This window comes from Dama dama, chromosome X, assembly GCF_033118175.1.
Source record: "Dama dama isolate Ldn47 chromosome X, ASM3311817v1, whole genome shotgun sequence".
Classification (NCBI taxonomy): Eukaryota; Metazoa; Chordata; class Mammalia; order Artiodactyla; family Cervidae; genus Dama; species Dama dama.
Genome location: NC_083714.1, coordinates 132594744 through 132609666, shown reverse-complemented (window position 1 = coordinate 132609666; position 14923 = coordinate 132594744). Strand labels below are relative to the sequence as shown.

General features: G+C 36.1%; 1 protein-coding gene across 4 annotated transcripts in view; it reads left to right on the top strand.

Annotated features, from left to right (window-relative positions):
- The window catches only part of CNKSR2 (connector enhancer of kinase suppressor of Ras 2), a 271503-nt gene that overhangs the window by 47586 nt on the left and 208994 nt on the right, over window positions 1–14923 (top strand). For all 4 annotated transcript variants that reach the window (XM_061136326.1, XM_061136325.1, XM_061136324.1 and 1 more), the window contains exon 2: window positions 8649–8812. In XM_061136326.1, coding sequence (XP_060992309.1) covers window positions 8649–8812 — 164 coding nt within the window. The remainder of the gene's footprint in view (window positions 1–8648; window positions 8813–14923) is intronic.

The following is a 14923-nucleotide window of genomic DNA, read 5'->3' as shown; positions in this document are numbered from 1 at the left end:
TTTATGTCTATGAATTCTAGGTATTCTAGGTACCTCATATAATTTCAGTCACATAGTATTTGTCCTTTTGTGAATGGTCTATTTCACTTTGTGCTCGGGAGTCATCTATTTTATAGCATGTGTCAGCATCTCTTTCCTTTTTAAGACTGAAAAATATTCTGTTGTTTGTTCATCTGTTGATGGACACTTGTGGTGTTTCCACTTTTTGTTTGTTGTGAATAATGCTGCTATGAACATGGGTATACAGATTTTTTTAACTTTTTATATTGGAGTATAGTTGATTAACAATGTTTTATTAATTTCAGGTATACAGCAAAGTGATTCATTTATACAAATATCTATTCTTTTTCAAATTATTTTCCCAGTTAGGCTGTTAAATAATATTGAGCAGAGTTCCCTGTGATATACATTAAGTCTTTATTGGTTATCCATTTAAAATACAGCAGTGTATACAAAAAATCAAACAAATGAACTTATTTGTGAAATAGAAACTGACTCACAGACTTGGAGAACAAATTTTTGGTTACCAGGGGAAAGATAGGGGGAGAGCTATTTCAGGAATTTGTGATTGACAGATACCTTTTTGAGACCTTGCTTTCACTTCTTTTGGCTCCAGAAGTGAAATTACTGGATTACATGGTAGTTCTTTTTTCCATTTTTTTGAGTAACTGTTGTACTCTTTTACATAGTAGTTGTACCATTTTATATTCCTATTGATGATGTTTATCCACATCCTTGACAGCACTTGTTGTTTTGTATCTTGTTTATTTTGTTTTGTTGGATCATTGCTATCCTAATGGATATGAGGTAGTATTTCATTATAATTTTGGCTTGTATTCCCTAGTGACTAGTGATGTTGAACATCTTTTAATGTGCTTATTGGACATCTATATACAAACATTCTTTGGAGAAATGTCTGTTTAAGGCTTTTGCCATTTATTAATCAACTTTTTTCGCTGTTGTTGAGTTACAGGTGAGTTCTTTATTCTGAAGTTCTTTATCTATTCTGTCCCTTGCCAGAATTCTCATTTGCAAATATTTTCTCCCATTCCATGAGTGCCTTTTTGCTCTTGTTTATAGTGTGCTTTAATGAACAAAATTACTTAATTTTGATGAAGTCCAATTTATTTGTTTTTTTTTCTTTTATTGCCTGTGACTTGTACTTTTTTAAGTCAAAACCTATAAGTGTGCTTTATAAAATTAGCAGTATGACAGTAGGAGTCTTTTATTTTCAGTTGTCATTGAATGAATATACAATATGTATCCTCAACATTTTAAACACCTGTTGACAAACTATCGATTTTCCAAAGATGATTCAACTCCAGCTCACCCATTTATTTTTATTATTATAAAAGTGAGACTCTACTAGCTATTTTCTCCTTAGAATTAGAACCTCTGTTGAGAAATTGTAACATCTTTAAAGCCAGTAAATATGAGTATTTTTTGTCTTTGTGATAATCAGTTACTATTTGGCATACAAGACAATAAAATTTTAGGAAAAATGTATTTCAACATTGCTGTAAGAGACTCCAATTAGAACCTATATTTGTGTTTATTAAAGGGGTTTATTGAAGGCAGTATTCATTACATCACACAAGAATTTCTTCCCATAGGAAATCTTTTTTTGTCTTTAGTATTTGACACTTTTGAACTGTGGTGCTGGAGAAGACTCTTGAGAGTCCCTTGAATTACAAGGAAATCAAACCAGTCAATTCTACATGAAATCAACCTTGAATATTCATTGGAAGAACTGATGCTATAGCTGAAACTCCAATACTTTGGCCACCTCATGCAAAGAGCCAACTCATTGGAAATGATCCTGTTGCTGGGAAAGATCAAAGACAAAAGGTGAAAGGGGCAGCAGAGGATGAGATGGTTGAATGGCGTCCCCGACTCAATGGACATGAATCTGAGCAAACTCTGAGAGATAATGAAAGACAGAAAGCCTTGCATGCTGAAGTCCATGGGGTCACAAAGAGTCGCACACAACCTAGGAACTGAACAACAAATCAGGAATAGGTGAACTTCTCTTAGAAATTGGTTTGCTTTTCTAATGAGTATTTTTAACTGTGTACCTGATCCAGTTTTCTTCTTTATTATCTTCTAGGCAATTTACAAGCAGTGTTCTAGCTCCTCCCATACTTTAGCAAGTCTAATATTTTTCATTGTTATGAAGTTTGTGTATTACTATTATTTCTGGATCCCATTTAATGACTAATCATATTTTCTCTGAACCATATTTTTCTCATCTACTTTTTAATTTGTGTTCTCCTGCTGAGTTGTGCGTGCCTGTATGCATGTAAATGACATACTTAAACCCCTTTTGATATAAGGTAAAATTTAAGTAAAGGGATTTTAAAACAATGTCTTTAAAGTTTCAAATGGAAAATAGAAAAAATATTTTTGGTATAATGTCTTTCTAGTATGTTACAGATGATCACTTTGGGAAGAATTCTGATTTCTTCTAATTTAGCATAGGCTTTAAAGGTAGAGATTTGGTGTCAGATGGACTTGGTTTTAGACTTGACTTTACTGTTTATTAAGCTATGGGATCCAGGGCATGATCTCTAAATGTCCATTTCTTATCTGTAAAATAAAGATAATTATATGTAATCCATAAGAATGTCCTACAGATTAAATGAGAAAATGTTTGTGAAGTTCTTAAAACAGTGCTTGGCACACAGCACAAAATAAATAAATAAATAAATTGAAGGTATTACTGTTAATCAGAATCATCTTTTCTACTTGGAAATAATGGAAAAGTATTGCCAGCTTAACATTTTCTAGAAGAAATTAGGACAAAGTAAATTAGAACAGACCCAGAAGAAAATTGACCTTCCATTTTCTATTTTATCTGGTTTTCTTGGGAATCTGTGTAAAAAGAAATCATATACTATTTGTTGTAGAGAAATTGCTGGTTTGTAGAAGGAGGGTGACTGAAAGATGGCATTGAAGAATATAAGGACAAGGAGTTCTCAAGTCAGCATGTATGGCATTGGTTTTAGTGATATCTAAAAACTTTGCAGTGTTTGTCCTTTTATTCATTTGAACACAGCATCAGATCAAATGCCAAACAGGCCCCATATTCTGTTCGATTTATCAGAGTATACTTACATGGAATTCATGACTTGGTAGTTTTAAATAATTTTTCCATTTATGTATAGAAGAATATGATTTTATAGCCCCTGTCCTGTGTTGTCCTTTGTTCATTTTAATAATTGTATGTTTCTATCTCCATTTATCTCTTTCTGCAAGCATACAGATTATTGTTGAGGTCTGTTTTTTTAACCTTGAAATGATCTGATGTAGTCCAATCAAAAGAGATTGGACTTCAGAATCCTTTGGCACTAGGTTTTAATCCTTGCTTTGTCAGTCAGTTACTGTGTAAACTTGCAAATGGATAAATGGTGACATTATTCATCTTTAGATCCTTTCACCATATAGTCTTGTTGATATAACAATAGCCCCTTTGTCCCCATGTGATACCTCCTTATCAACTCTCTATCCTCATCAATACCATACAATCTCCTAAAAGAATATTCTATATGCAAGGCCTCTAATTTCTCACCATTCAACTCCATGCTCTGTCTGACTTCTGGCTTTACTATTGTGATATTCCAATTGAAGTCACCAATAGTCTTCTTGTTGTCAGATTAAGAGTGGGCTTTGAATTGTGGTCAACTGACTGGGTGTTTTCCTTTACCACAGTCCTGTACTGCTAGTCTTGAATTTTTTTTTTTTTTTTGGTTCATCTTCATGATACTGAGAGGGTAACAGGCAGGAAGGCCAGGGGTCTCCAAAGGGAAGAAATAGGCTGCAAGTGTCAGACATTTTTATCTCTCTTAAGTGGCAGGAGGAAACAAACTAGCAATAGTTTTTTCCTTCTCTATACAAATTTAAAAGGAGGTTTCTCTTAAAATACTGTGTTGCCGTAACCACACCTGGTTTCACCTGAAGTTAACTATTCTCAAACCTTGAGTTAACCAATGCATTTTTCTTATGGAAATGTTTGTCCTAAGCTATGTTAATGTACTATGCATTTACCCCAGACTCTGTCTTCAAGTTGGTTCTGCCTAATGGCTCAGAACCTACTTTACAAACCAGTATGTTATACTCAGACATTGTTCCCCTAATCTATGTAAACAAAACTATTTGTATGGTAATCTGCCCTTCTACAAGATTCAAGTCAATTGTTTTATAGCCCGGGATGAATCATCTGGTGCCAGGATTATCCGAAAATGCATCTTATGGATGAGGGGCCTGGTGCCATTCTGAGTTTTAACACATTCCTTTCTTTCATTAACAGACTGCTAGTGACTATATAACATCCAGCTGAAGACTAGCAGGGGGGTACTCTTTCTGCCCCCTTCTGATGCCTATGTCAGAAGCTTTCTCTATCTCCTTTATGCTTTAATAAAACTTTATTACACAAAATCTCTGAACGATAAACCCTCATCTCTGGCCCCAGATTGAATTCTTCTCCTCCAGAGGCCAAGAATCCCGGCGTCTTTTCATTCAGCAACAACCTTTCAATACCACCCGTTTCTCTCTTTTTTTTTATCCCTCCTTTGCTGTACTTCCTCAATTTGGCTCTAGCAAAGTAATGCTCAAAATTCTCCCAAGTTAGGCTTCAACAGTACATGAACTGAGAACTTCCAGATTTCAAGCTGGATTTAGAAAAGGCAGAGGAACCAGAGATCAAATTACCATCATCTGTTGGATCATAGAAAAAACAAGAGAATTTACAGAAAATCATCTACTTCTGCTTCATTGACTACACTACAGCCTTTGACTGTGGATCACAACAAACTGGGAAATTCTTAAAGAGATGGGAATACTAGACCACCTGACCTGAGAAACCTGTGTGCAGGTCAAGAAGCAACAGTTAGAGCTGGACATGGAGCAACAGACTGGTTCCAAATCGGGAAAGGGGTACAACAAGGCTTGTTGTCACCCTGCTTATTTAACTTATATGCAGAGTACATCATGAGAAATGCTGGGCTGGATGAAGCACAAGCTGGAATCAAGATTGCTGGGAGAAATATCAATAACCTCAGATATGCAGATAACACCACCCTTAGGGCAGAAAGTGAAAAGGAATTAAAGAGCCTATTGATGAAAGTGAAAGAGGAAAGTAAAAAAGCTGGCTTAAAACTCAACTAAGATCATGGCATCAGGTCCCATCACATCATGGCATACGGACGTGGAGACAATGGAAACAGTGACAGGCTTTATCTTCTTGGGCTCCAAAATCACTGCAGATGGTGACTGCAACCATGAAATTAAAGGACACTTGTTCCTTGGTAGAAAAGCTAAAGCTGTGACCAACCTAGACAGCATATTAAAAACAGAGACATTATTTTACCAACAAAGGTCTGTCTAGTCAAAGCACTAGTTTTTCCAGTAGATATGTATGGATGTGAGAGTTGGACAATAAAGAAAACTGAGCGCCAAAGAATTGATGCTTTGGAACTGTGGTGTTGGAGAAGACTCTTAAGAGTCCCTTGGACTACAAGGAGATCCAACCAGTCCATCCTAAAGGAAATCAGTCCTGAATATTTATTGGAAGGACTGGTGCTGAAGCTGAAGCTCCAATACTTTGGCAACCTGATGTGAAGAACTGACTCATTAGAAAAGACCCTGATGTTGGGAAAGCTTGAAGGCAGAAGGAGAAGGGAACAACAGAGAATGAGATGGTTGGATGGCATAATTGACTCAATGGACATGAGTTTGAGCAAACTCCTGGAGTTGGTGATGGATAGGGAAGCCTGAAATGCTGCAGTCCATGGGGTTGAAAAGAGTCAGACGCAACTGAACTAAAGACAACATTAAATTTTTAGAGGAAAAACTTGGGTTTGGGGAGAAAAGTAGAAATGATGGTGGTCCCTATAGTGGAGCTTTGCCATCTAAGAAGTCTTCTAGAGACCACAGTCACTGAGTGGTTTTCTAGTGTATCACTCTATATATCCTATATTATATCAGCTTCTTAGAATTCTGTTTATAGTCTCAGCTCTGCCAATTAGCAGGGTGAAGGAGACTTTTCAAAGGTAGTTAAATGCTGAATGTACACTGCCCCAAAGTTAGTATTAGGTAATTAATAAATAGTTGCTGAAAGGAATGCTGGAAACATTATTCCCTGGTCTTTTATATTAGTCACTATGATAAAATGATATGAGAAGGAAATGTTTTTCAGTTAAAGTTTTAGTACTTTCCAAGTAATAAATTAAATTATATTCCAAAATTAATATATTCCAAATGTTGTATAGCCTGCAGTTCATTTATAGTATTTTTAATTTTTATTTTTTTAATTTGCAGAATAAAATTGATGTTGGTGGCATTACAGTGGTATAAGTTTTAATATGTGTATAGATTTGCATTACCATATCACAGTTGGGGCACAAAACAGTTTCATCACCTCCAGAATCTCCCTCTTGCTGCTTTATAGTGATAGCCTCTTCATATACCCAATATCTGACAACTACTGATATGTTTTCTACTGCAATAGTTTCATCATTTTCACTATGTATTATAAATGGAATCTTGCAGGAAGTGCTTTCATATCGGTCATTTTCACTCAGCATAATACTCTGAGCTTCATTCAAGTAATTGTGTATGTCAGTTATTCCTTTTAATTAAAAAGTAGTATTCCTTGCTAAGTAGTATTCCTTGGCATGGATGCTCCACTGTTTGTTATTCTTGTTCACATTATTTCCCATTTGTTAAATCAGATATTGCCTAACTTTTGTTGCAATTTAGAATTATCTAGTGGCATAAAGGGTTTTGAAGAAAATTTTTATCTTTTTGGTTGAATAAAATTAAATTTGAATAGAGGAAAAAGCAAAGAGTAAATACGCTTTTACTTACAAATTAAGAGTGATGGCCAGCATATCTCTGAATTAAATCAAGAATTTAACATGACTGTATCATCTCACAACTATATGAGAATTGTCAAAACAAAATTTAACCGCATGGGTTCTAGAGCAAAATCTCATGTGTCTAGATTTATTAGATATTCTAGGTATCTGTAAAGTACCCTATATATTGATGTAGTTTGGTCAGTTTTCCAGTGATTAGAATACAGTATTTAGTTTTTATCCTTGGATAGGTGGTGGTGCCATTCACTGAGAAGGTGATTACAGGACACTCCTGTGGAGGGGAAAATGAGGAGTTGTGTTGTGGACGTGTTACAATATATAGATATGTAGGTTTGGCATTCATGAGGGAAATCTGAAATGGATGTTTAAGATCTCAGATGGAAGTTGAAGACATGGATGTGGATGTGGATGAGATTCTTCAGTTAGAATGTAATGAGTGAGAGGTAAGGCAAGTAGGAAGGGGTCTCTGGAGTGCAGAGCAACAGTATTTTAGGACAGTTGGAAAAAGCATCCTGAAAGGGAACTGACAACAAATGGGCAAAGAGAACCAAGAAAGAGCAATGTACACATACCAGTAGAGGGTGAAAGAAAGAGTAGATAGTATGGAGAGACTGAAGGGTAACTCAAGTTACTTTAAGAAAGTTTGAAATTTAGTGAAGACATGTGTGACCTGGTTATACTAGACTACTGTACCAGGAACCAGGCAGCTTTTAGGAGTATCCATCTTTCAATGGCTACAGAATTTCTGTCATGGAACTTTGCTTCCCTTTGCACAGTTTTTGTAATCTTGTCTCTGCTTTCTCTTCTTACTTATAATATCTGCTCTATCATAATTTCAGCTGAGTTGTAGCCCATTATGACCTTTCATTTCCCTCCTTGACACATAATCAAGACCTCTTAGATATTGAGAATTGCCTCACTTTCTTGGTATTTCTTACTTAAAAATCTTATTAGTCCAGTTCAACATTTATATCAAGTCGTTTCATAGGTTATTGAAGCCACTCAATCTGTAGCCTGGCCAATCACTTATTAAGTGCCCTGAGTAATCTTGAAAATCATATTCATTGTGGATTTCTGCTTTTGGATCTGTAAATTGCAAATGATGGTAGATTGAAGAGTGCATTGTAGGTGAGGAAATAAAGGTGTAAGGGGTTTGGCTTTGAAGGGAATAACAGACTAGTGGGAAACACAGCATCAAGGAAATCAAGGAAAGAATTTTGTTTTATTTTGTTTTTTAAGGTGACAGAGGTTTGAACATAGAAGTCAATAAAAAAGAAATGGTTTACTTCAAAATTTAATTTTTTAATTGTTGAAGTAGTGTTAAGGTGGCAGAGGAAGATTGAATAGCCTTGTTTTGAAACAAGGATACCTCTCCCTCTGCAATGGAGTTAAAGAAGAAAGGAGGGAGAGGGTGGAGATAAATTTGGAAGTAGGGGAATATGCCCATTAACACATTTTGTGAAACAGGCCACAAAGAGAATGCTGGGAAGAGAGGTAAGGATTTCCAGTAATTGCTGAGGAAAATTCAAATAGGAACCTAACAGCTAAGGATAGGAGGAAGTGATTATTTCACCACCCCCACCCCACCGCAGTGAAACCCATATATAGGTTGAGAAAATGTGGATGACTGAACTAGTCCAGAGCTGAAATGGACTCAGTTTGTGACTTGGTAGGAGTTAATGCTTGCTTTATTACTTTTAAAATTTTGTTTGGTTCCACTGTTTTGTTTGTTTTTTGTTTTTCATTCTGGTCTTCAATATGTTTCTTCTGCAGGTCTTGATGACTGTTTGCAACAGTATATCAAGAATTTTGAGAGGGAGAAGATCAGTGGGGACCAGCTGCTGCGCATCACACATCAGGAACTAGAGGATCTGGGAGTCAGCCGCATCGGCCATCAGGAGCTGATTTTGGAAGCGGTTGACCTTCTGTGTGCACTGGTAAGGGCATCATAGAACTGGTGGGAAGGGAAACTTTTCTTTTTTCTCCCTGTTTTCTTTCCTTTTAAAATTTTTTCCTAATTTTTTTTTCTTCTTCTCCTTCTCTTTACAAAAATAATTTCAATGCAAGAAGAAAAAAAAAATCTCCAAATTATCAGCCAACTGGATGTGGCATTCTCCTCCTTCATTGTATATGATGTGTTATGCCATGCCAAATTACAAATTAAGGAGGCTTATTAACTCAATTTGTGGCATTTTATCTAGCTACTTGAAAAACTAAGAGCTCACCAAGGGAGTTTTCACAGCAGCACTTGGGATGTACAATTGCATACAATCATTTATAAAGTTCATTTCCTTCTAAAAGTTTGATTTAGTATCCCAAATGTTAAGTAATCCTATTTTAGAAAAAAATCATCCTTAAAAAAATCAATTATTTTAGTGTTCTTTGCATATACATCCATGAATATTGAATATTGTATATATGTCTGCTTATGTACACTATAAGTGCAGTGCCTAGTCAAGGCAAGAAAAATCAATATCAAAATAATCCTGTAAGATTTTGATAGTACCTTAGATATTCTGAGAGGAATATAGATTTCCCCGCCCCCCCCCGTGTTAGCTAAGATGACACTAGCATGATTGGGGCTAGAACTACAGTGAGAAAGAACATGAGTCTTGTAATATAATAATATGGGACTGAAATTTGACTCAGTCAGTTAATGACATTTGTGGGCAAATCATTTCACCATTGCCTTAGTTCTTTTATTTAAAATAGAGATATTTTATTTAAACAAGAGATATTTTACTAAAAAATAAAAAAAGCTTCCTTGGTGGCTCAGCCAATAAAGAATATCCCTGCAATGTGGGTGACCTGGGTTGTAACCCTGAGTTGGGAAGATCCCCTAGAGAAGGGAATAGCTACCCATTCCAGTGTTCTTGCCTGGAGAATTCCATGGACAAAGGAGCCTGGTGGGCTACAGTCCATGGGGCTGCAAAGAGTTAGACACGACTGAGCAACTAATACTTTATGGGCTTCCTAGGTGGTGTTAGTCATAAAGAACCTCCCTGCCAATGCAGGAGATGTAAGAGACTCAGGTTTGATCCCTGAGTCGGGTAGATCCCCTGGAGGAGGGCATGGCAAACCACTCCAGTATTCTTGCCTGGAGAATCCCATGGACAGAGGAGCCTGGCGGGCTACATACTGTCCATGAGATCACATAGAGTCGGACATGACTGAAGCAACTTAGCACAATATCAACTACCTCTTGGTGGTGGTGTGAAAATGAGATAGTGTTTGAATAGTTCCTAATTCACTGCCTGGCACCCAGTAGACATTCAATAAGTTGTTGCTATTATTAAGATGATAATTAATAATAAATGTGTAGATAATTAAACTTGATTCAAGCATCCATATACTCAGCACTGTATGTGTCAAATGTAAGATCTAGTTCTGGCCATCTTGAAAAGTCTAGTAGGGAGAGTGACATACAAATAAGCATAATATAATAAAATTACTAAAATCAAAGCATGAGCTAAGTATTAGGAGACACAGAAATTTTGACTAAGATAAATGGGTTCATATTGCAAAAGATGTCATCTTTAACAGCTTACTGGAATATGAGCTTGTGTTTAAGAGGTAGAGAAACAGAGGGAAGTAATTTCCAGGTAGATAAAACAGCACATACAGAGGCACACAGAATAAAGAGCATGCCTGGTATGTATGAAAAATGGTAAGCTATTTTCCCACCAAAAATAAGCAGAAAGCAGTGGCATAAAATTAGACTTTAAAGGTAAATCAGACTGTAGAGTACCTTAATATCCTGGTAAGAGATTTGTAGTTCTTAGTCTTGGCACTAGAGAACCATGCAAGAATGATCAAATACTTGCTTTAAAAAGGTAACTGATGGTAGTGAAGAGGGTGGACTGGACTGGACTGAAGATGGGGAAACAATTAGGAAATGTTTAAAATAATCCACTTAGGCTTGAGTATGGCTTGAACCACGGATGTGCAACAGGAATAGAGTATACTGGTAAATAGGAGGAGTGAGTGACATAAAAGAAGCTGAGAAAGATTCCATCCTTTTAGCTGCAGAGATAGAGTAGAAGATTTTACAATAATGAAGATAGGCAATAGCAGCAAAAATAGATTTAGGTGGGAATAGAAATTGAGTTTTATATTTGTTGAATTTGAGGCATCTCTGGTTTATCCAGAAAGAGAAACTCCATCAGACAATTTATGAATTTGGAGCTGAGAAGTGACTGAAGACAGAGATTTGTGAGTCTCAAGGATATAGGGATTGAACCCATAGAGAGAGAGAGAGAGATCATTCAGGGAGGGTTTATAGACTTCAAAACCTTGACACTCCAGCTGGGAAGGAGGGGAGGGGCGGGGCGGGAAGGCTGCAGAGGAATGGTCAGAGAAGCATGAAGACAACTATGAAAGAGTGGTCACAAAAGCAATGGGTCTCTCGGGGCTGGTGCACTGGGATGACCCAGAGGGATGGGATGGGGAGGGAGGTGGGAGGGGGGTTCAGGATGGGGAATACATGTAAATCCATGGCTGATTCATGTCAATGTATGGCAAAAACCACTACAAGATTGTAAAGTAATTAGCCTCCAACTAATAAAAATAAATGGAAAAAAAAAGAGCAATGGGAACTCTTATTTGCATTAAGTAACATTAATGATATCATCAAATTTCACAAAAAGCCAATAGAATAAGCAAAGAAAAAAGAATTGACTGAAAATATTTTTTAAAGAATCTAAAACCAGATTGGTTGAATAGTACCTCCCACTTACACATTTCAGTCTTGACATTAATTGTCCTTTCGTCAGAGACATTCCCTGATCACTTACTCCCTCACCCTGACCATGTCTAAAATCATCCCCTCACTGTTCGTCTCTTTCTTAATCCTCATCTCATTTTGTAATTACATATTTATATGTATGTTTGGTTTTTTTTTAGTTTAGTATCTGTTTCTTCTGCTAGACTATAAGCTATCTGGGAAAAGTGACATTGCTTATTGAACACTTAATATGTAGCACAAATGCCTGGCAATAGTAAATGCTGAATAAGCATTTTTTTGAAAGTGGTGATGAAAGAGACTTGATGTATTTTTCATGTGATAATTTAGAGATCCTCTTGTTTCCTTATTCCTGAGATAAGAAAATTAATTCAGACCAGAACACACACTTGCACTCTCCCTTACCTAAATCAGACCACAGAAATCATGCCTAAAATAAAAGCTAGTACTCAGGGTAAGGTAAGTCCACAGTGTTTTTGCATATTGGTTTCCATATCTGAGTCAGAATGGTCATAAAGGTATCATCTAAGTGACTCAGAGACGGGAATCTGACCTAGCAGTCCCCTATCTATAACAGTAAAGTTGAGCATGTTAGAGCTTGAAATCTAGAGTGAATGCGTCATAAGCAGGTCTTCTCATAAATGAACCACTCACATGCTGAGTTCCACTCTGCCACTTTGAATAAGAGAATGAGATTGGTAATTATGGTACTACCTTCAGATCTTCTAAACCTATAGACTTTGGAGTTTGGCCCATGATAAACTGTGCTGACCTCGACTTAACTTAAAATGATGGTATCAGAGATATAAACCACTGCCATGCAGTTCTGGGTTTAAGCACTCTAGTGTTGCATCATTTTCTTGGGAAAAAAAATAAAAACATTAAATTCATTCTTTCTATGTTTTTTCCTCAAAGAGGTCAAATGTTAAACTTCATTTTCACTGCTTGCTAATGGCTATACATCAGCAGCTTTAAAGTGAACATAGCTTACACTTTATGCAGTAGATGCTTTCCAGTAAATATAAAGCAAATATTTGAGCAGTGAATCCTGATTTATTTCTCCATGCCATTATAAAATCAGAAGGTGAGAGCCCTCCCCAGCAAGCTGAGTTGATTGCAACAGCAGTTGTGCTGTTTGGAATGGGAAGCTATGTTTTGTCTCTTCAAATCTGTAATGTCTCTACTGACTCTTCTACTTTTTCCTACATCTATTGTATTTATGTCTTCTTTTAACAATTACATATTCATGCTGATACAGTGCTACCACAGGGAATACAAAGATGAAAAAGGCATAGTCTGTGCTCTTAAAATGCCTATAGTCCAGTAAAAAGTACAAGAGTAATTAAAAGATAATATAGATTAAAAACAAAAAATTCCAGGGGAAAGCAGAAGAAGATGATAAACACTACTGAGGGATCCAGGAAATGTATTGGGACTTGTAGGATAAGTAGGTGTTTGCCAGATAAAAAAGTTGGAGCAAAGTTATCTAGGCAGAAAATTATATGTAAAGACAGAATTGTGAAAGAGTTTGGGGTGTTCAGAGAAAAGGAAGAGTTTTGATTTAGCTGCTGAAGAGTGGGAAGTGATGGGAAGAACGGCGCCTTGCACTTTGGATCACATTATAAATCTTTGCTTTGGTTTTTCGGTCCCCAGTGTGCATTCTGCCTAGTGCTTAACACATAGAGGATATTAAATGAATGCTATCTTACTGAATGAAGTTCTCTGCCTTTCTCCAGAGAACTGTATATTTTTTTTCTCTTGCCAATACAGTCCCTGACTCTGAAATATACGGAAGACACAGAGAAGTTACCAAATTTTATTGTTTCATTTAAGAAATGGAGTATTTTTCTGCCTTGTTTTAAAATTAGTCCTGATGGGAAATAATGTCATGGAAGCTAATGAAATCAAAAGTATATTCAGTAACTTGCTCATTTCTGCAACATAGATTTATTAAGCTCCATCTATATACTGTTTGTACAATGTTAACTTAGAAAGAAAGAAGCTTTCATGATTCGGAGGTATATTCACTCTTTCGAGCTGTTATGCTATCATTTGGTGTGCTTCAATAGAGAGCACCTTGTGTTAACTAAAATAAGAAAGCATATATATAGTTTAATGTATAGTCCTCAGTTTATGTTCTGACAATACAACTTTTATTGAGAAGTACAAGTGAATCATCTATGACAGGAAAAGAACAGTTTTCATTTCATTCTTCATGTACTTTTCATGTAATAGGTATTTTACATGAAAAATTTGATGTCACTTGCTAGGATTTGTTTCTTTGCAGCATAATTGCTTGGTTCGTTCATCTCAAAATAATTTATTTTTGAAAATATTTGTTAAAGCAATCCTTTTAGGACTCACTTGTATTTATAAAGTATTATAAAACCTAAGCACATGTTACATGATGCATTCAGATTAAGAGCTCTGAAGAAAATAGCATTGACATTGTAAAATGCATTGTACTGATATTTTCAGTTAAGTGTGTAGTGAGAATTTGCCACTAATGAGGGTATAGCCAATTTGACTTTCTAAAATGTTGTTTCTTTCTTTCATATGCTTCTCCATGCATATAGTTGAGAATACAGTAGAAACTTAGCACCAATTCCTTAAGACTAGACTGGCTATGTTGAATCCTTGTGGAGTCACACCTGATTCCTGGCATGAATGTTGTTGGCCACATAGGTAACATAGGATAAAGAAAATAGCAAAGTACATTTCACGTCCAAGCTTTTGTTTAATTGATTCAGTCCTTTCTATACCAATAGTAATGCCTAGTTGTCCCATGAGTATCCAGTAAAAGCAAGCCTGCAGTGAGTAAACCTGCAGTTTTAAAAAGTCAGGACAGTAATTCTCACCTGCATACCTTTGGCCAAAACAAAGAGGTGGTTCATTTACTTGTTGCTTCTTTACATGGTAGGCTGGGGAATGTGATTTACTGGTGACTTAGTGAGGTAGAACAAACCATCCATTTTCATGAAGAAAAAGGCAAAGTGGTATCTGTGTTGTCAATAATTGATTTTGAGCTACTTAGAATTGAGTTCTGTGATGCTAAAAATTAACTTGCAGGATCAACTAACCCACCTCTTTTATTAAAATAGTATCACATAGGCAGTGTTACATACAGATAAGCTGCTAAACTACTTTTATAGTCCTCTAGAATTTCTTAAATGCTTTTGAATTACTGGTTTAACTAGTAATAGTTCAACTAGTTTTATTTGTTAACTAGAATAAGTTTTAAGAATTTCCTTCTCCATCTTCTACTATGCATCTTTTGTCTATTCTCGCTACTGGGTTACTCTGTCGC